Genomic DNA, 23315 nt, shown 5'->3' on the forward strand with positions numbered 1-23315 from the left:
ATCCATTAAGATCCACACTTCTGCCATTTCAGCACATTACAACATGGACCCTCCTTTATTCTCTCATCCTTTGCTAAAGCAGTACCTCAGAGGGGCTAAAAAGACTGCCCCGGAGAGCACCAACTTGGGACCTCAATTTTGTTTTGGAAAAACTGACCCTGCCACCTTTTGAGCCAGCCAATACAGCTGATCTAAATTTTTTATCATGGAAAACAGATCTGCTCCTGGCAGTAACCTCAGCACGAAGAGTCTCAGAGCTACAGGCATTAATGGCAGTGGAACCTTTTATTATTTTTCATCAGGGCACTGTTTCTTTAAGGACAACCCCCACCTTTATGCCAAAGGTGGTATCTACTGTGGCTCTTAACCAAACCATCCATTTGCCAACTTTTTATCCAAACCCCCAGAATAAAGGGGAGAAACTTCTGCACTCTTTGGATATACACAGGCAGCTACGCTTCTACTTGGACAAAACAAAAGCTTTCAGGAAAACTGAGCAACTGTTTGTAGCATATGCTGCAGGATCACAGGGCAAGGCTATCTCAAAGCAGACTATCTCCAAATGGATAGGACACTGTATTCGTTACTGCTACACACAGCATGGAAAATCAGTCCCTAATAACATTAGGCCACATTCTACCAGAGCAACAGCCTCTTCAACAGCCTTTCTCAGAGGAGTACCAACCAAGGAAATTTTGGAGGCTGCAACTTGGAGTTCAGTGCACACCTTTACCAAGCATTACCACTTGCCTCTTTACTGTAAATACAGAGCAGGATTTGCCACTGCAGTTCTGCAGGGCCTCATAGCCACTCCTAACTCTTTATAAACCAGCCACCCAACCTTAGCTTTGGGATTCTACCCAAGTGTGATGACTGCAGCAGTGTAACACGATGAACATAGTACAGTTTTGTACCTACCATAAATGTATATGTTCGAGTGTTCACACTGCTGCAGTCCAGGTTACCGTCCCTCCATCCCCTCTGTCCTAGCTGGACTTATCTATACCTTTCTATCCTATATAACCTTTGTGGTGTATTTGCTTGTGTCTGAAGGTATTGTTTTCATTTTTTATATATGTTTTATTAGCAATATGTATTGCCTACCTACTTGGGGGCACCTGACATCTGGGGCAAGAAAAACTGAAGAAAATGGCGTCGGATGCATCTTATATACCCCTGGCGCACTGACGTCAGGGAAGAAGCGACAGCAACCGACACCGGGCCAAGACTTTGGAACTCTGGCCGACTGAGGGACCGCCTGACGGCAGGATAACCCAAGTGTGATGACTACATCAGTGTGAACACTCAAACATCTACATTTATGGTAGGTACAAAACTGTACTTTATGCAAGAGAGATCTCAGGTGGTGGATTCAGTCAGATCAGGTTCTATGAGGCTTGCCTGTTCATTCTTCCTTAGCCCAAGGCCATAGTGACCACGGATGCTTCCCAGTTGGAGTGGCAGGGCATTATCTGGGGAAAACAGTCCAAGGAACTTGGTCCCCTGAGGAGGCCAGCTTGCATATCAGTGTCTTAGAAATGAGAGCAGTGCTTTTAGCGTTGCAGGCCCTCCAAAAAGCTCTCCCCTCAGGGACAATTGCAATTCAAATAGACAACTTATCAGTAGGTTGGTACATCAACAAGCAAGAAGAGACCAGATCTTAACCCTTTTGTCGAAAAGCGCTCAGAGTGTAGCAGTGGGTGATCTCATCCAACCACTTTCTCATAGCAAAACACATTCTGGGAAAGTCCAATGTGACAGACAAGCTTGAGTACGAGTGGTCTCTCAACAAGAAAACGGCAGCAATGATTTTCAGTCAGTGGGGCCAGCTTTGCTGTGATCTTTTTGCATCTCCCCTAAACAACAAATGCAGTAGCTACTTTGACATAATCCCTCCACAAGGGGAATCAGAGTGATGCTCTACTTCACAGTTACCCCCTGCCGGTCTATTTTATGCCTATCTACCAGTTCTGCCAATTCCAAAATTCCTACAGAAAGTAACCATGTTGAAGAGCAAAGTCTTCCTCATTGTACCTTGTTGACCCTGACAGATTTGGTTCCCCTTCCTTTGACCTCACTTTCTTCACCAATCTTGGATTCTGGATCTGACGCCAGACTTCCTGTTTCACCTGACAGGCGTGATCCAGCCAAACATACTAAACCTCTGGCTGACCACCTGGCTTCTCCAATTCCAATGGTAGCCAGGCAACCTATGCTGTCTTCCCATCCAATATATACTGTTATCTTTCCATAAATATTCAGCACACAAACTCTGTTCCAGTAAATGGAAAAGATCTACTGGCCACATAAAAATCACCTTGATCCTTTTTCAGCCCCAATACATAACATCCTGGAATTTTTGGCCCATCTTTTTAAAGAGGAGCTAGTTCCTCAACTATTAAAGTTCAGTTACCAGCTATATCAAATTTTCACATTGGATTTGAGGGTTTCTCGTCACTTCTCATAAGTTGTGTAAATCTTTTTTGTGAGGCACTCTTTTTTTTAATGCCTCCCTTTAAAAACCCTACTCCCCCATGGGACCTTAATTTGGTACTGCAGACACTTATCCATCCCTCTTTCGAAATAACAGCTGTGTGTGACCTTAAATATCTTTCCTGGAAGATATTTCTAGTAGCCATTACTTCGGCTAGACAAATTTCAGAAATTCAAGCTTTGTCTTCAAAACCTCCACACTTAACCTTTCACAAAGATAGTAACTTTACTAACCAATGCGTCCTTCCTTCCCAAGGTGGTGTCAGAATCTAATATCAGTCCATTAATTTGCCGGTATTCTTTCCTAAATTTACTAACAAGGGCGAATACATGTTACATTTATTGGATTTTCATAGATAATTACGTTATTACCTATACAGAACAAGACACCAGAAAAACTGACCAATTGTTTGTTTTCAGGAATTGAAATTGGGAAAACCAGTTGCCAAAGTAACTGTCAAGATGGCTGACTATATTTATTTTATTTATAACAAATTGGGTATTACCTTACCACAACCATTATGGGCTCATACAACTAGAGCTATGGCATCTTCCTCAGTTTTTCAATCTAGAGTGTCCATGGATGATATATGTGTGGTAGCAACTTGGGCTACTCCCCGTACCTTTTATTACTCATTACAAATTGAATCTGGTCTCCAGAGGTAAATCATCATTTGGTTCCACTATGTTCTGGAATATACTTCCTTGAGTACATCTGGGATTTTGGGTAGCTTGGGACTCTGTCGTAGACAGAATACAAATTGACAAGTTCAGGTAAAGAAGTTATGAACTCCCCATAATGTTCCATCTGTTGTCCATTTTCATTCTTCCTCAGCTCCCCACTTGCCCAACCCCCCCATCCTTTCTAAACATCTGGAAGAATGAGTTGTTATTGGATGCTACTGTCCCTTATACTGAGCTCCAGATATAGACTTTCTAAATTTCTCTGTATGTGTATTCTTCTTTTCACCTGTTAAAAATGTATCCATACATGTAGACATAGACAATTCCTTTCTGGTATAATCAGCAAACAAGATCTGAGGTACTTTAAGTTGGTGCATTATGGGTAAGAGAGAAGCTCAAGAGTTTTAGGTTGCCACGAGCTCTAGCAGCATCCAAGCTGGATCAGAGGGATCGGATCTGAACCCATCAGTTGAGGAAGAATGAAAATGGACAACACAGATGGAATGTTATGATGAGTACTTAACTTTTTTTTCTGTGGTAAAACTTGTGTTATTTTCTTTTGGGGCTTGGTAAGTGTTTAAAGTGCCTTTTTACTGCGACTTTTGATGGAAAGTTACTTTTTTCTGTTTTACTGGTTACAGCTGCCACGCTGCCCCAGCAATCTGGCATCTTTTCTGTGTAACCAAGGAGCAACTTGTGTCATCCTCAACTTTGCCACCAAAGCTAGGCTTAAAAAGGCCCTTGTGGTCATTAGCCTTGTAAACACCTATGTACAACAGGCTGCCTCAGTCACAGATGTATGATTCTGCTGTGGCCGTTTCTGGTTCCACAAACTGTTCATCTTTTTCCTTTGCTCCCTCTGGTGTAGTTCTTGCAGCCGTCATGGACCGGGAATTAGACAAGTACTGTGACTGTTTGAGTGCCCTTGGAGAGCTTGGGAGAGCCATCCCTGTTGTTCCCAGGGAAAAAGGATGGGGAATTCCTCTTTCCCTAGCCAGACGGCTATGTCTATCCCTGGAAAGGTTTTTCTTGGCAAAAAAAGTGTCTGATTTTGAGAAATTACTGTCAAATAGAAGCAAAACCTTGGACACATTGCTTCTTTTGTCTCAATCACTTTGGACAGTAATGATTTATTGGGCTTAGCACTAGGTTTAGTCTAGGCTGTTAACCCAGTTTATTTCTTGCTGGTGAAAGAAAGATTCTTCATTTTCTGAAGAGGATCAATTTTTTAACTACAAAATGATTGTGAAGGGACAGATTCTGTTCTGTTTCCTCATGTTTCTGATTCAGATTCTGAAGTTTGTGTGGCTTCTGCCAGTCTCTTTGAAGGATTCTCTTTCTCCGAAACTATTTCAAGAATGAATCTGTTTCAGTGGAAACATGACATTCCACTGTCTCTTAAAAAGAAAATATTGTGAATCATTAAAACTGGATTTTTCAGAACCTGCTAAAATTACTTCTGGCTTTCTAGCTGTGGAGGGTGTTTGTCGCAGCCAGCAACTTGCCTGAGAGCTATCCTGCTGTCTCCAAGAAAGCAGATAGATTTCATAAATTTTCTCAGTCTTTTTTGTTTTATGCACTTATCCAAGTTCAGACCCAGTAGCTGTTGCGTTAGTGAATCCACATGCTGCTAAACATCAGGTTCTGACAAGAATGAGAAAGCTTTTGATAGATTTGGGAGGGAGGTGTTCTTCTGCAACACTTATTTTTGGAATTCTCAGGTGACAAGTTCATATGTTAAAGTTTATGCTTTCCTCTTTTGAGAATATTAGGAATATTATAGCATCTTTCTTAGAAGAAAAGTCTTTTGCTTAACCTAATTGCTTCTGTGTCAGAAGTGCCCCACAAGTTTGACCACCTCAAATGTAAAGCCATGGGAAGACTTACTATGGAGGTAATCAATCAATACATTGGGAACCTCCAAACACTGGACCCATCTCAGTTTGGATTTGTCGAGGGCAGGTCATGCTTAATCACTGTGGTGGATTTTTTTAAAAATGTTACCAGAGCAATGGATGACGGCAAAACTGTACACATTGCAAGCCTTGACATGGCATAAGCTTTTAATACAATTCCCCACTTTAGGCATAATAGAAAAGCTAAATAAACTGGGAATAACCCCCATGTCATTCACTGGATTGCCAGCTGGCTTAGAGATAGGATGCACATAATCAAAATAGGGGGAAGTTACTTCCACAAAGAGATTTTCATCAGTGGAGATCCCCAGGATTCTGTGCTTGAACCTCTCCTCTTTCATATCTACTTTTCTGAAGTAAAAGCCAATACCAAAAGGCTCTGGCTGACTAACTTTGCAGATGCCATTAAACTAGGAGCAGTCATTTAATCCCCAAATGATGTAGACATCCTGCAGAAAGGTTTGTTTCAAATAAATAACTGGTGCCAAAATCAAGGACTGAAACTGAATGCCAAAAAATGCATTATTGCATTCTTTAGCAAGTCATCTACCCCAGGAAACGACCACATTGACAATACGTCCCTAAGAGTTGACCCAGTTCAGAATTTGGGATCTTATGTGGACAGTGACCTAACTTTTGATCAACATGTGCCTATTGTAGGAACGCCCTTCTATATTACATAGCTTGTAAACAATGGAATTGTGTCTAGATCTAGAGATGTCATTGTCCTATTTACTCAGCCCTCATTAGGCCAGTCATTGAATATAATCCCCACTTTGGCATGCATCTGCCCAGACGCATGTAACAGCTGTAACGCCCACAGAGATACCGTACTTCAAAGATTCAAGGCCTAAACAACGTGTCCTTTATGGACCGATTCAACACCTTGTCACTATACTCTGTATCCTAAAAAGTGTTAAGAGGTGACTTGTGTCTGGCATACAAGGCATCCTCCGACCCATTACTGATGGATTTACTGCACATCATCAAGTCACATGGCATCAGAAATACTCAGTTTGGGGATCTAAATCTCTTCAGCAACATCAACAGAATGGTTTGGAGGGATAGGTATATCTTGCAGATACCGCTGCTGTGGAACAGACTCCCTGTCCACATAAAATGAAGATCATCCCTGTCAGCACAACTTAAATCTAAGGATGGGGAAACAGAATATTTTCCCCAGGACTGCCCCCCATACTATTGATGGGCAGAAGCAGCTCCTAAATGCTTTATCCCATACGTGAGTCCGCTCGCATTATTTATGGTATCATCCTATTTATTCTCATTAGAGGTAATATGTAATTACTGACCATGGGATGGTAAGGTCAAAGCTATAATCAAATGGGATAGGTTATTTCAAGCACAAAAAGAGAAACTGGTTAGCCTTAAAATGGCCCATGAGAGTAGCAAATGTAGTACTTACCTATGAACCAAAGTGGCTACCCATTGTTTAAAATGTATTTCTAATTTTGTTGATGTCACTAAAGGGCTACCAGCACTGGAACCGTTATGATGAGGTTTGCTTGGTTGCATTCTTAAAGCCTTCCAGATGATGTCAAAGCTTGAAATGTAGACTTATCCCTTAGATAGTGAGTTTTTGGACCATTTGCTGCAGAGCTCCTTAGTGTGAGAGACGTAAGCTGTTTCCACAGATTTTTCAGCCTTCCTTTTACATGTTTGCCAAGTAGTTTAATTCTACGCCTGCAACCTTTTTAAAAAAACAAAATAAACGCAGCAAGCTGCTGGTAAGCAAACATTAAAAAAGACAATAGAGAGGTTCCAAAAAAGAAAGGAGCAATCCCCCAGAACAAAGGACATTGTAAGTCTGACTGTGTGCAATATTCCCATTTCCCTTCCCACTGTAGCAAAATCTTTATCCTTCCAGAAAATCTGAACCTCCATTTCTCTCTTTGGCAATATATAGTTTCAGATAGATGGGTTCTGAAAGTAATCCATGGATGTTACAGGTAGCAGTGGGAGTCCCTGCTTTCTGGAGATTCACCCTAATCCAGAAAACAAAGACAGCTTGGAAACACCAAAGCAAATTCTCTCTGTTTAATTCTCTTTCAGTTTAATGAAGCGCTTGTCGTCTTGCACATGTGGCAAGACTTCATCATGTGCAAGATGAAAAACACTTCATTAAGCTGAAAGAGAATTAAACTGAGAGAGAATTTGCTTTGGTGTTTCCAAGCTGTCTTTTTGTTTTTCGCTAGTTTGTCTTACTTTGGTTCCTGTCTGTTGGAGATTCACCGTAATCCACCAGACCAAACTCTTCTTTTCTTCCCATCATTCAGCATCTGCTTTATCGGGTTGATAGAAGTCCGTCTTTTTCAGTTAGGAAGAAGTGTTTTTTCAAGAACATTTTTAGTGCCATAGAAAGAAGATTAGTGAAGACTAGTGCTCCGTACATTGGATGTCCACAGACAGCTGTAGTACTATTTTGCCAGAAGAAAATCTTTAAGGAATTCTGATAACTTGTTCATTTTTGTGAAGGTAAGAAAAAGGGGCAACCTTTGTCAGTGCAAAAAAAAAAAAAATAAATTTTGAATGAATTGTACGCAAGGGTCATATGAAATTATTAATATGTATTTTTTCATAACAGTATTCATATTTATGTATATATTTATTAAAGTTTAAATAGAGAAAGGAAGTAGTTAAAAATACTGTTTATATTCTAGTATTTATGTATTAAATTGTCATATATATATTTTTCCAGCTAATACCATGTACATTTTTATGTATTGGGGGAAAGATGCCAGATAAGTGTTGTAAAATAGCATAAAGTGAGCCTAATTGCACAATTAGGGGATGGTGCATCAATAATTCAATCAAAATGTTCTTTAAAAATGGGTGGTGTGTGTTCATGCAAATTGTATTCCAGGAGAAGGCGAAGGCCGAGGTACCAGAATTAAAATATTTAAAACGTGCAGCAGTTGTTGTTCTTCATTTGTATATTTTATATACTTGGATTGTGAAGGAGTGGAGGAATTGTGTTTCTTTTGGTCAGTGCAGACTTTCTCCATTTCTTTTGGAAACAGCCAGGGGCAATTACCAAAATGTTAACCCCTCCACAACATTTTAGCCTTTATTCCCCATTTATGTTTTGTGGTGATTTTAGATTTAAAAGATGCATATCATCACATTCCTGTAGATCCATATTTTAGAGGTTTAAGGTTTTCTGTGTCTGGATCACATCAGTTTTCTGGATTATCCTTTAGCCTGTCCACTGCCCCAAGGGTATTCTTAGTCTCTGTCTCTTGTGTTAGCCTGCCGCAGACTGCAAGATATTCAGTTTTTCCATATTTCCACATTTAAGTGGCTTACATATCTTTGCAGAGTCTTTTTCATAGTGTCAGGAATCTCTCACTTGGGTGAGGAATCTCTTTCACAGACTGGGGTACCAGGAGAACATAAAAAAAAATCTTGTTTATCTAGGGTGTCTACTAGACACCTCTGTTCAAAGAGCTTTTCTTCCACAGAAATAGTAGATCTGTATCTATATCTATTCCCACGTTTTTCCATTCAAACTGCTGTTCCATTCAGAGAATTTCTCAGGATTTTGGGCCTCATTCTTTCTATGACTCTTATGATCCCTCTTAACAAATCTCCATATGAGAAAAATCCAGTGGTACCTGAAATTTGTATGGCCCCATCATCAACATACCCTGACATTTTAGATTCCAGTTTGAGGGTTGTGAAAAGTGAGATTTTTTGGTGGAGAGACCAAATTTTTTATAATCCAGGTCTCTCATTCACTGTTCCAGCTCCAGCACAATCTGTAACAGACACCTCAGACTTTACCCGGGGAGCTGTGTCTATGGGGATAAAGGTACGCTTTAGAACCAAAAAGATAGACCAACACACAAACATAAAGGAGATGTTGGCGCTTTTAAATGTTGTCAACTCTTTCAGTCTGTGGTCTGCAGGATAGAGAGACCCCCTTCATTACACATGTAAGTACACTTTACAAAGTGCAGCTATGGGTGTTTACAGACAACACCTCGGTGTTGTGGTACTTAAATTGGCAAGCCAAATCTTATCCTCTGCACAGACTATCAATGGTAACCTAGGCTATAGCATTGCAGCACAACCTCACTGTACAGGCATCTTGCATTACCATCAGAGAAAAATTGTGTGGCAGACACAATTGGAAAGGTCCTAACAAATGGAAATTAAATAAGGAAGCCTTCCACGAGTTGATCCAGCTGTGTGGAGCACCTCAAATAGATCATCTTCCCTCCTCACAAGAATCAGTTGGCAAAATTATGCTTTAGAACTCCATGCATGAAGGCCTGGAGGATGGAATTTTTTTTTCTTTTTCTGTGGCAGGAAATTTTTGTATGCTTTTCTGCCCTACCCAAGAGCATCCTGTAAACTCATAAGGGCAGGGCTCTCCAAAGATCATTGTAGTGACTCCTCCCTTCTGTCCTATTCAGTAGTGGCTCTCCCTTCTTTTAAAAATGGCTGGGGCAATTACTACAGGCTTTCTCTCAGACTGGACCTATTCTCATAAGAAAAGGGATATTTGATATATCTCAGTCTCAAATAACTGCAGCTAACTACTTAGATAGTAAAATATTAATACATTTTAGGCAGCTTTTGTCTAAGGACATGTAGCCAGGTATTAAAGGAGACAAGAAAACCTGCATCTTGAAAAGCATATATATAGTAGTAAATAGAAAAGGTTTTCTAACTGGTGCAGAGAAAGAACCCAGCACCCTTTCAGGGCTAGAGTTTCTCTGGTTTTACTTTATTATGTGCAAGTTACTATTCTCTGGCCTATTTTTCTCTTCCAAAAAGATTTGTCGGTCATTTCAGCATGTTTGCCCATTCATCCTGCACTTTTCAATGCAATGTCATGTAAAAATGTTTTTGAAAGGGGTGTTGCATAACAAGCCACATAGAAATCAGGTGGTTACTTCTTGGGATCTTAATTTTTTGACTAGAAAAAGTAATGCCTTCATTTGCACCAGCTCATCAGACTGACTTGAGGTTCTTAACATGGAAAACTGTATTCATTGGTCTGACCTCTGCAGGAAAAGCATCTTAACATTTTCCACAAAGATAGTTTCCTTGAGAACTAAACCTTCATGTATGCTTAAAGTGATATCCGAGTTAACTTTGAACCAAACTGTCCATTGAGAAAGATACTGCATACTTTGAGTATCCACAGACAACTTGGGTACTATCTTAACAGAAAACATTTTTTCAGGAGCTCTTCTTTGTTCATTTCTTGTTAAGGAAAGGACAGCCTTTGTCAATGTGGACTGTTTCCAAGTGGTGGTCTCATGCAGTTTCCTTTTGTTATACACACCACAACAAAGCAATTCCAGACAGGGTCATGGCTCATTCGACCTGGGCCTTGACTTCATCTGTGTTTTTTTGGAAAAGGTTGGATTCTATAAGTATTTTACAAGCAGCAACGTGGTCCTCTCTGCATACTTTTACAAAGCACTTACAAACTAGTTTCCTTCTTGAGGTTTAGGAAGGTTTTGCTAGGACCATTCTCCACCGGCTCCTGGACCCTTATGCTTCCTTATTCCAGTCAAGCTAATCTACGGTAATCTACCTATACAGTTAATACTACTGCAGCATTGATTCTAATTATGAACGTAGTACAATTGTGTAAGTACACTGACAGTAACAGTAGATGTTCAAATGATCACTGCTGCAATACCCACTCCCTCCCTCCATCCCTTTTATTTTTGTAAGCTTTTGTTTTCACTTGAGGACGCTTGCTTTTATTTTCGTAACACTGACATTTTCAAGACTTTTACCTCCCTCTCTCTGTTGGCATGAAAGCTCTCTGTAGGGTTTGGTGCTGAAACCACTCTTTTAGCTCACCTCAAGCTAACTGTTTGGGGGAATGGAGGATGCTAAGCATACTGCCGCAGTGATCATTCAAACATCTACTGTTATGGTAAGTTTACTTACACAGCTGTACTTTCCTGCCCATGGAGAAAGTAAGTATAGGAAGTTATAGTCTCGTCAATGTGGGTTAAGTTACAATGGAATGTTAAAGCTTTGCAATACCCTGTGTCTCTTGGATGTGCTGTAGGGCCTGGGGTGTACAGTCTTTTGTGTTCTGTTTGTTTGCTTGAGTGACCTTTTGGTATACAGGATTCTGAGATATCATTAGCTGCAAAGTCATCACACCCTTACAGATATTTTGGTGTGCCAGTCCATCATTTTTGGGCTCTGGAGTAGAGAGCAGTCCTCTATAACATTGATGTGGGCTTCACTTCTTCCAGCAGAGCCTTTTGTAGGCTTTGATGATGGATACATCAGTATTGGGTTAGTTAGTGCACCTGGGTTCCTCTCTCATTCAGGGGCAGTAGAACCTTCTCTAGGAATGAAGGTTCCTTTTATACCATCTGAAACTACAGAATGTACTGCTCACCCTTAAAGCTGTGGAAGGGGTGTCAAAACTAGTTGTTCTCCTGCTCCTTTCTTGCAGACAGGCAGTGGTGTGCTATCTGAACAAACAGGGTGAAACACATGTGCTCTTTGCATGGACTAAGATGGTTCATTGAGAAAGGCAGTACCCTAACACCATGGGGAAAGTGAATACCCTAGAGCTTGCACCTGGAGTCTTGTTTTTGTGCTGAGGTTCTTTAATCCTGGTTGGTTTGAGGTCTTCCAGAGTATTTTGAAGATCATCCTGTTTACCACATGATAGATTATAGTCCTCCCTTGTTACTCTTGATGCAGATGGTTAAAAAAGAAAGAATTGACAAATGGGCAGGCTCACTTATGTGGTAGGGAAGATTCCGTTGTGTGTTTTCAAAGTTACTTCTGATTCTATACTTCATTGCAAAGTTTGGCTAAAAAATGAAAAAACTATTGCTTGTTGTCATCTAGTGGCAGACAAGAGCATGGTTTCAGGCTCTGAATTCTGGCAGTTTAGGAAGTTATTTAAGCAGAAACCCTGGTAATCCCCTCAGTTGACATTTAACTCCACTTGTGCGTTTGGCTTCACATTTACATCCTTTTACTTCTTTTGAATCTTCTGGTGAGATCCTGGAGAAGACTGAATCTGGAAGGAATTATTTCACACACTGGATGCATAGTTTGCTAAGGGAAGAAGTTATATGTCTAGGTAGAACCCTCCCATTGGATAAAGTGCCCCTTTTAGAGGTGCAACCTGGAGCCACTGTCTAAGTGGCTTGCTCATAGTGTAGCACGGTAGGCAAATGGAGGGAGAAGGAATCAAACCCTTTTCTCTTGACTACAGGAAGTAGCTTGTTAACACAGAGCCTTAATTCTCTGCACTAAATGCCAAATGCTACAACAGTCTGTTAACCTGTTGGTGATCTTGACCTGTCTTGGACTGTTCTGTGAGTTGGGTCTCAGCTGCTTCACAGGCATATATCTTTCTGACATCTATGCACATTTTGACCTTGAGGAGGACACAGACTGGTTAAGCATTAAGAAGTGCCATTCTTTGTGGGACTTGAACTTCACAACTGACAGGTTTACCCACCCATAATTTGAACTGGAAGTTTCAATAGCTCTGAAGTTTATCTGTTGGAAGATTGTTGGTGGCCATCACCTCTGACTGTAGTATTTCTGAATTTCAGACTCTTATAGGAACCCCTGCTTGGTCTTTAACAAGGAATTGGTGTCACTCTGGCTAATCCATTTTCTCTTTATATAATGGTATTTGAATTGTTTTTAAACCTAATTTTCTTCTCATAGTGGTATCAGAAATGTTAGGCAAAGTCCTTTTTATTTCCATGTTTTCTTCATGGGGGCAGAATCCAAGAGGGAAAAGAACCTTCATTTCTTGGATGTCCACTGCTGGCTCAGGTTTTACTTATTGAAGGTACATACATTAATTTGTTCATTCCTTTATTCTCCAGCAACCCACTTATTCCATTTTGGGGTGACAGGAGAGGTGGAAACTATCTTGGCACTCGCTGAACACAAGACAGTGAAAATAATGCTGACCAGGGTTGCCAGCCCATCATAGGATGTATGTACATGCACATTTATGGGCAGTTTGGAGGCATGCTAATTCACTTGTGATATGTGTTTAGAATGTGGGAATAACTGGAGCACAAGATGCAAATCCAATGGGATGGGGAGGTTGTGCTGTCTACACAGAAGTACCCAACTGAGAACCTATGGAAAATAGTTTTTTCTGTCCCCTTTGGTTTAGATAGGAGGGAGCTTGCAGTGGCCAAGCAAACGCTTTCTGAATGAATTGCTTTCTACATTGTTTTACCATCAAGTAGGAAACTAACCATTTGCAAATGTTGCTACCCAGGGCCTCTCCACCAGGAGGTGTTGCTGCTTTCATTGTTTAGTTTGAAAATGTTTCTTTTGCAGACTTTTGTGAAATGGCCACTTAATTACACATTTCACACCTTTACCAAGCATTGTTACTTAGGCCATAATCTCAAGAGATGGACTTGATTTGTCATCTTAGTGTTTCACAAATTTGCTTTCTGAACCCATTGCCTTTAGGTCTTTTTTTTGGCTCCTTATGCCTGGGTTGTTTTTCACTGGTTGGAATACTTCCAAAGAGTTGCCTGCAAAATGCTAAGAAAATTAGCACTAACTAATATATAATGTGAAGTTGTTAAATCTCGCTGTTTATTCTCACTGATGGGGTTCTGATAGCAAAGCTCAAGGTTTGCCAGTAGCTCGAGACCAAGCCCCTTATCCCACAGTGCACTGCTGGAATTACCTCAGATCTAGTTTGCCGCGGCAAGAGAGATCTCGGTGATCCAGCTAGCTCGGACCATTTGTGGGAAAAATAACAGCAAGTTTATAAAAAAACTTTTACTTTTTGTTACTGAAATAGTTGTGTGTTAATATCAGGTTGTTTATTAATATAACCTATAGCTTAGGTAGTTTTAAACAGTTTAAATAGTTAGTGCCCTGTTGGCTTATTGGTTTGTGTGGGCCTTTAGCCCTATTTACTCTTATTAGTCTTTCTAATAGTCAGGGTTCTTCTCTGTGGGCCTCTTAGCCCTATTTTTGTAATCTGTAATTATATTTTTATAGTTAGTGCCCGGTTTGGGCTTTGTAGTTTTGTGGATCTTTACAAGAGAGTAAGGACTTTTCTGTCTTACTCTTTTCAGTTTGCTGTTTTTTATTAACTATGTCGGATGAAAAGGAGAAATCCCATCCTAAATCATGATTCAAAAAATGCCCAGATTGCAGGCAGAAAATGTCCGTCACTGACAGACACATTCAATGAGTCTACTGTCTGGGGGCTAAACACCTCCAAGACACTTACAGCATTTGTCTTTCCTTTTCTTCAAGAGTCCTCTTGGAGAGAAGGAGGAAGCTAATAGACAGTGGATTGCTACATCAATCTTTTTCTGAGATTTTGAGTAGCCATGAGGGTACTAGCTCGTCCTCCAAATCCTCAAAATCCAGATCTTCAGACAAAGTGACAAAAAAAAGCAAAAATTTCAGGAGGGTCATCAGTTCCACAGACCTCGGAACAAAGTGTACCTTTGATTCGGAGTCAGCTCTCTGTTTTGGAGCTGGTCTCTGAAGTTCCTTCTTCCCTTCTGCTCCAGTCAGCACCTTCGGTGCATTCAGCTAAGTGCTCAGTCAGCCTTTCAGATTTGGACATGGATTGGCTAGTGCAGAAGCTTTTACAGGCACCAGGACTTGCCAAATTGTTGTCGGTCCCGACCAGCTCGTCAGTGCCGAAGACCATGGAACCGGATTTGTCTACTGCTCTTCTGAGCCATACTGGACTCTCGTAGCCGAAGGAAACTAAACTGATGGTTGTCGAACCCTTGGAGCCGATACCCGCACCGGTGTTATCGGCTCCATCTACTCAGATGTCCTCGGCACCGACCAAGGATTGTAGGAGCCGACGCTCTCCCGTCTGGTCCGGGGAGGATAGTCTAACCAATTTGTCGATGCCGACTCTTCCTCTCGGGGCTTCGGCTCGGATGAGCTCGGCTCCTACCTCGGGCTCGGAGCCCAGGGTTTCATTGCGGGAGGATCGGACGGTACTCTCGAGTCTGTCCACTCCTTCTCATCTGAGCCATGGTGCCTTTGATGCTATGAGGAGAGTTTTGTCTTCAAAGACAACGTCAGTATCGGTTCAGCCTTCCCTCTCCCCTCAAGGTCCTGTGTCTGCTTCTTCATCTACTGGTCCCTCTAAGCGTAGAGATCCAGAGCCTCAAGTACCCCCACAGGGCATCCCCTACTCTTCTGAGACCTCCCCAGATCCCCCCACTGAGGAGGTGCCCAGGAAGAGACTGTGCAAGAGGGGACACTTAGACTCTCCACAGGAGTCTTTGACATCTGACACGGACTTAGATGAGTCAGAAGGGTCCCCTCGATCCCCCTCTGAGGATATCTCCTTTGCAGAGATACTAGAGATCCTTAGTCAGAGGGGCGATTGGCAGTCCAGAACCCCTACTGAGGATGAGTCCGTGCTCTTGAAGGCTTTTGGGTCTCAACCTTCCACTTCTTGGGTGTCTCCGCTTTATAACGAGGTCATGGAACTGATTTCTCGTAAGGCGTGGGAGTCACCGGAGGCCATGGAACCTGTTCCTCGTAAGCCCAATAAATTCATGTCTGCCCCAGTGGACAAGCCATTTTTGACGAAGGGAGTGCCTGTTGATGCCATGGTGGTAGCTACAGCCACCAAAAAGGAAGTATCTGAGACATCCACCTCTATCCATCCCCCTAACAGAGATTCTAAGGTCATCGATAGATATGGGAAGTGCATGTTTAGTTCAGCGACTTTTTCTCTGCGATCACTGAACTACTTAAACCACTTTACGAGACTACAGAGAGATCTCCTGAAAGAGCTAGGAGATGCTCTCTAGGGTACAGTAGCTGTAGGGGTGGCTAACAAAGTCAGTGCCCAGCTCACTACCCTAAACTCAGTGGTAAACTCGTCCATGCGTCTCATATTCTATGCAGCTGATGGTTCGAGTAGAGCTGCTAGTTCGGGCATTGCTCTTCGAAGACAAGCCTGGATGCATCTCTATTCCTTTGTGGAACCCTTTAAGTCTTCCTTTATTAATACCCCATTTGATGGCTCATCATTGTTTGGGCCCAAAGTAAAGGAAACTTTAACCAGGTGTGAGCAGGAAGGCAAGACCTTATCTGCTGTTGGAGTCCGTTTTTCGACCCCTACACGGCCCTACCCCCAAGGGCCCTAGGGGAGGGAAAATGTGGTTCCGGAAAGCACAGGGGAGCCTTTCAGGACACACGTGGAGAAACCCCCTCTAGAGGCAGAGGAGGTGGTTATAACAGAAGACGCCGCCCCTGCGGCAGAGGGGGTCCACAGCAACAGGATGGCAGGGGTCAGTTCTCCGGTCAACCCTACCAGCGCCCTTGAAAGAGGGGGCCCAACTGTTCGGCACTGGAGGCAGTCGGGGGTCGCTTGTCTTTGTACCCAGAAGCCTGGCTAAACATAACATCAGATACTTGTGTACAAAGCATCATTTCCAGAGGATATTTCATACTGTTCTCTTCCCCTCCCATTCCTGTAAAGAGAATCCCAGATGTTCCACCCAATCTCAGGGAACAAGCAATCGTAGAGGTCCACAGATTGCTAGAAAAAGAGTCATCCAACCAGTCTCAGCAGACCAAGTTGGATTCGGAACTTACTCAAGATTCTTTTTGGTACCAGAGAAAACAGGGGACTGGAGACCTAGCTTGGACCTCAGCAGACTCGACCAGTTTGTAAAGAAAGAGAAGTTCCGAATGGTCACGCTTCAGTCCATTCTTCCCTTCCTAGGGAAAGGCGATTGGATGTGCTCCATAGATCTCAAGGATGCGTACTATCACATAAAGATGAACAGATGTTCCAGACATCATCTCCGCTTCCGGCTGGGAGCCAGTCATTACCAGTTTCGAACCCTGCCCTTTGGTCTCACTACAGCCCCCAGAGTGTTCACCAAATACATATCAGTGGTCACGGCTCACCTGAGACGTCTAGGATTCCAGGTGTTTCCATACCTAGATGATTGGCTCCTCACCGCTGCCACCAGGCATCAATTCACTCAAGCAACACAATACACTCTGAGACACTGCCATCAATTAGACATCACAATTAACTTTGAAAAGACTGCCTTATCGCCATCGTAGCATACCGTTTTTATAGGAGCAGAGTTAGATACCTCAACTACCACTGTACGTCTCCCTGTCGAAAGAGTCTCTTCTCCGCCAAAACGTCAGCTCACTGGTGTCAAAGAACAAAGCTACAGCAGCAGAGGTATTGAAGGTGCTAGGTTTGATGATGGCAGCAATCCTGGCTATACCACTCGCAAGGATGTATATGCGAATTCTTCAATGGCTCCTCTTAGCTCAGTGGTCTTACCAGAAATTACCGATGCACCACATGATTCTTATCACGGATTCTTGCAGGAGAGACCTTCGGTAGTGGTTGACATCTCTTCATGTCACAATCGGAAGACCCTTTGTTCTCCCCCCCCCCCAGTAGCCACTGTGACCACGGACGCTTCCCTGATAGGGTGGGGGGGGGGCATTTTCAGGGAATGACTGGCCAAGGCACATGGACAGATCAAGAATCACATCTGCACATCAATGTTCTAGAGTTGAGAGCGGTGCTTCTGGCATAGCAGTACTTTCAGGACTCTCTCCCTCTAGGAACTATTGCAGTTCAGACAGACAACATGTCAGTAGTCTGGTACTTGAACAAGCAAGGCGGAACCAAGTCTTACCCCCTTTGTCGAGAAGCCCTCAGGGTCTGGCAATGGGCTGTATCATCCCAGAGTTTTCTGTTAGCAATGCACATCCCGAGGAAATCCAACATGATAGCGGACAAGCTAAGCAGGGCGATATTGCTCCCTCACGAGTGGTCTCTCAAACAACAGGTTGCGGAGTTGATTTTCCACAAATGGGGCCAGCCTTGCTGCGACCTTTTTGCCAGTCACATCAATTCAAAATGCAGAAGCTACTTTACCCTAATACCACCTCCCAAGAGATGCACTTTTACACAATTGGCCCCCGGGTCTCCTTTATGCATTTCCACCCTTCCCATTAATATCCAAATTTTTACAGAACGCAAAATTGCTGGGAAGGATTGTTATACTCATAGCCCCCTACTGGCCTCGACAGATTTGGTTTCCGTTTCTCCACCATTATTTGTTGGAAGATCCATGGATCCTGGACCCAGTTCCGAACCTTCTGACGCACCCGTCAGGGTACCTTCATTTTTCACTGCAGTCTCTGAAACTGACTGCTTGGCTAATCCACTTCCCCTAATTGCCAGGCTTAATTCAATTTCAGAAGATACAAGACAAATGCTCTTGTCTTCTCACAAGCCATCTACCAGGAAATTATATGACAGTAAATGGAAAAGGTTCTCAGTTTGGGCCAACACGCAGAACATTGACCCTTTCCGAGCTCCGCTATTTTCTATTTTAGAATTTTTGACAAAAATTTTTAAGGAAGGGGCAGCAGCTGCTACAGTTTGAGTTCAGTTAGCTGCCATCTCAAATTTTCACCTTGGGTTTGGTGGCTCAAATGTTATGGGCCATAAATTATCTAAGACTTTTCTTAAAGGCGTTCTTCATATGAGACCTCTGATCAAAATTCCCTGTTCGCCCTGGAATTTAAACCTTATGCTGTCTCAAATTATTCTTCCTCCTTTTGAACCAGCATCTTCTTGTGATCTCAAATATTTATCCCGGAAAACAATATTTCTTGTGGCCATTACGTCTGCCCGCAGAGTGTCAGAACTTCAAGCATTATCTATCAGACCACCCTGCATATTTCCATGCTGATAGAGTATCTCTCAGAACAAACCCCTAATTTTTTACCTAATGTCTGTTCTGAGTCAAATAATAATCAGGTCATTGAGCTGCCAGTCTTTTTTTCCAACCACTCTAGCAAATAGGAATACATGCTGCACAAACTTGATGTTCACAGACAGCTCAGATTTTATCTTGACAGAACTAAGGTTATTAGAAAATCAGACCAACTTTTTGTATCCTTCTCTGAAGCAAGAAAAGGCAAATCAATGGCTAAAACAACCTTATCTAAATGGTTATCCGATTGTATATCCTTTGTTTATGAAAATGCGAGCATGCCATTAACAAACAAACCTAAGGCTCATTCTACCAGAGCCATCTCTACGTCTTCTGCTTTTCAAGCTAAATTGCCCCTTGACAATATTTGCACTGCAGCCACTTGGTCTAAGCCTCATACCTTTATCACACATTACAAAGTAGATAAGGCTTCAAGGGACAGGTCTTCCTTTGATTCTATGGTACTGAAGAACATACTCCTATGGGCCACCCAGGATTGAGGGTGCTAGGAACGCTACCCATCAGTGAGAATAAACGGCGAGATTTAACAACTTCACTTAAAGAAGTTATGTACTTACCATAACGTTCCATGTGAGTTGTTTATCTCACCTTTATTCTCACGTCCCTCCCTCCTTCCCCTCCTGGCTGACTGTTGAATTAGAGGCCAGTACCGTCCTGGTTATTAAATATTTCTTCTTCCCTTTTGGGAAGTGTTCTTGCTAGAAATGCATAAAAGGTATGTATAGGTTTGTGTGTGTATATATATATATATATATATATATATATATATATATATATATATATATATATACTCGCAGCAAACAAGATCTGAGGTAATTCCAGCAGTGCATTGTGGGATAAGGGGCTTGGTCTTGAGCTCTTGAGCTACTGGCAAACCTGAGCTTTGCTAACGGCCGTGTCGGAGCAGAGGATTGGCTCCGAACCCATCAGTGAGAATAAAGGCGAGATCAACAACTCACATGGAACGTTATGGTAAGTACATAACTTATTTTTTCCCTGTGCTTGGCTGATCTTTGAAGAGGCCTTCTGCATTGGGATCTTTTTACTCTAGTGACTGGATGCCTCTCCATTCTGCAGCTGCATATGTTTTTTTCTCTAAGCTGGGCAAATGTAGTTTGATAAATCATTGTTAGTGGTTTGCAGGTTATGTTCACACAGTGGATAAGGTTGAGGTAGTGGGTCTAGGCACTGTTCCTTAGAATCCCTAATGTGTTTTGCAGTTAACTTCCAACAAGAGGCGCTTGCTTCTGTGTGCAAGGTTGAAAGAATTTTATTTCTAAATTAGGGGTCATAGAAGAGGAGATCCTGCAAGACTTCCTTACAGGTTACCTAATATGCTTAGTTCGTATCTGTTGTTTAAAATTTATGAAAAATGACCTAAATAGAGCCTTATTTGTTTTGGTAAGCATATTTAAATTAGAATCTTCAAGTAAAAGTTAATTTTAAAGATCCATGCACTTGCGTAATGGAAATAACTGACTTTTTTTTATTTTGTGTATGCCAGCGATGATCAGTTAGAGGATTCAGACAGCGAAGAACATTCCGAATCTGTAACAGGTAAATACGGTCTTTTGTGTAACTTTTGTATATTTTGTTACATTAATGTTATTAATGTACCCCATTGCAAAATAAGACTGCTCATGTATTAGCTACACTATGCAAAGATTTTGCCGTTTTTTTCCCCACACCTTTTTCTAAATTTTATAAGTGAGACATTGAGGTATTATGTTTAGCATAACTGAACTGAGTTTTTTGTTTTTGTTTTCTCTGTAAATTTACATGCGGGCACATGTTTGCATTTGTTAGTGCCTTCTGTTTATTGATGTCCTTGCCCTTAAACTTTCTAGTAGAGATGCTGCATCAATAAATCATAACATTTGGGTTAATTACATCTTACAAGTAATTTCTGAAGAGCTTTTTCTCATCTTGCCTTATACTGTATTCTGCTTTTGTATTATATATAGATTTGCTATTGTATTCGATACTTTATTTGTATTTTCTTTGTGGAGCTTTTCTCCCCGGGTCCCCACTGAAAATGAGCTCTGCTTAGCCCAATGGACTTTCCTAGTTAACAAATGCCAATAAATAAATAAATTAAACAAGTCATTCCTTGGCCAAAAATTGCAAAAGCAATGTCTTTATTCTTGGGTTTACAGGTTCCAGTGCATCATTCCAGATTTGTTATTTTGCTACTCGTTAGAATAGAAATTTTGCTACAAAATTCTGCCTTTTACACTTTTATTGCCACTTCTGTTATTGACACAAGGTTTTTTTATGTTGGCTTTTTATAGTTTCATGGCTAAATATATAAAAAACACGAGTGTGGTAGACAGCCACAATGGCATTAAATCCCTATGCCCTTTTGTTTGGGACCGGATCACATTATCAGCAAAGTATAAGCAGGCTATGGAATTTTGAAGATTGAAGGCTTTGACTTTTGTAACTCAGAAAAGATTTGGGTCTTTGGCTAAAAAAAAGTCAAAAACAGAAAAATTAGTTGGACATGCATAAAATATAGAAAGTTAAAAAGTTGGCAGCGAAAAAAGTGCAGTAGATGTAGTAAAAATTAATTTTCTGTGGATTCTGGGATTTCTCTTCCTGTGTCTTAAGCAAGTAGCAGAAAGAAAATGATCTTTGAACTTCATGTAGGTCACTTTTGCACTTATCACCAGTGGGAACTCTGCTGCAAGTGAAGTTAGTCTTCAGTTGACTTCCAGAACTGTGAAGTCTCCCCATCCCCAGATTTTGAGCTTTCTGTCTCACTAAGGGATATCAGTGTGTGTTTTTTTTTGTTTTGTTAAATCTGTTGCATTTTTGATGGCTTCCTGAGTTGAATCTCCAAATCGATAAGTGCCTCATTGAGGAATTTGTTTTGATTATTTTTCTTGTTTGCTGATTACTTTGGTTCTTCGGCTGCTGAGTACAAAACTTGGGTCTGGTTTGATTTGATGCCTGTTAAGTCTAACCCCAATAAAGCTAGCAAGTGAGTATGTGGGAATCAGATTCCACATAAAGATTATCATTTTTAGTGCATGTTTTATTTAGACCTAGACCACAGTGTCCAAAACTGCAGCATTTGTAAGTGTTTTTCTAGAAAGACTATTCACAAGGAGGCTATAGTTCTGAAGACCTTCTTTGACCAGAAGAAGTTAAATGTCTTATCTCAGAGTTGCTGAGTTAAAAGGTGAGCAGCAGTTTCCTGTGGCTGCCTGTCTTGAAAACCATTAAAATGGAAACATGCCCCCAGAGTGAGACTATAGCTGTCAAGCTGGCAGTGCTAAATCTGCCTGAGCCAAGAGGGTCCAGCTTCTCAGAGGTTCTCTAACAGCTCTTGCTCCCAGGAGTGTACAGGTCAAGGCCTTGGCCTGATCCCTGTGGTGACTGCATACTATGCTGAACATTTGGGTTTAGATGTCCCAATCCCCACCCCACCCCAGTGCTGGTCTCCATGCATTCTATTCATATTTGAAGTTTCATCTCTGCTGGAGAAGAGGATACCCTTCACTACTTCATTAGAGAGGATGTCCACAAACAAAAGTAGACATTCAGAGTGCCTGGCTGGCTGCCCTGAATTCCAAAAAAAGACTGCAAGAAGAGCATCTGAGCCTCAAGTGTCTGATTGTCTTGAAGCTTTTCTGCAGCTGGGGTCCCTGGTTTCTAAGTAATTCTGCCATTATGTCCCATGTCACAGACTCCTTTTGCTAGCTGGTAGAAGGTAACTCAGGGCTTTCTGTTTTCTGCAGTCCAGGCCCAGGCTCCTATTTGCTTAAAGATTTATCCTTCCCCCTGAGAAACAGAGGCAGACTGATCTACAGTTGAATCTGACCTCTCCTACTTGGAGAGGAGAAAGCAAACCTTGCATATCACCACTTCCTTCGCCCTTGGAGTATGACTCAAGCAAAGACACTTTGTCTTCAGGTTCTTCCAATGAACTATAATAATAGAGCTGTTCCTTCCTAAGCCTTTGGCAATTCACCACTCTACAGGCAGTGTAGATGTAGTTGAAAAGCCATCACAGGAACCCACATCTCAGCCCAGCATCCCCACACTTAGGAAGCCTGACTGTTTTTACACTGTCTAAAATTCTTGCAAATTCCTGTACAAGAACCCAGCTGAATGTTTGCCAGTGGTGGCCTTGGATGCATTTAAAGGAGCGTGCACTGGTTTCTGCCACCACTGGCCTTCAGGGCACTTAACTGCCAGATGCATATGGTTAGGGACTGGAGAAACTCTATCAACTATTGGATATGTTGGGTGAGGGTGGGGTTTTTCTAGTGATGTGAATGTAGAATTAGCCAGACTGCAGTGCACATAAGCTAGCATGCAATTAAATGCATGCATGATATTGTGGTAATATACAAGAGCTTACAGTCATTTTAAGATGTTCTTCATCTCACATTGCTGCAGTCCTAACACTTGGGTAGTCCGCTGTCCCAGT

General features: G+C 41.8%; 1 protein-coding gene across 8 annotated transcripts in view; it reads left to right on the forward strand.

Annotated features, from left to right (window-relative positions):
* The window catches only part of BIRC6 (baculoviral IAP repeat containing 6), a 4524268-nt gene that overhangs the window by 585009 nt on the left and 3915944 nt on the right, over nucleotides 1-23315 (forward strand). For all 8 annotated transcript variants that reach the window (XM_044058419.1, XM_044058463.1, XM_044058448.1 and 5 more), the window contains exon 9: nucleotides 20382-20434. In XM_044058419.1, the coding sequence (XP_043914354.1) occupies nucleotides 20382-20434 (53 nt within the window). The remainder of the gene's footprint in view (nucleotides 1-20381; nucleotides 20435-23315) is intronic.

Source organism: Protopterus annectens, chromosome 1.part2 (genome assembly GCF_019279795.1).
Source record: "Protopterus annectens isolate FY-2018-M chromosome 1.part2, PAN1.0, whole genome shotgun sequence".
Classification (NCBI taxonomy): domain Eukaryota; kingdom Metazoa; phylum Chordata; order Ceratodontiformes; family Protopteridae; genus Protopterus; species Protopterus annectens.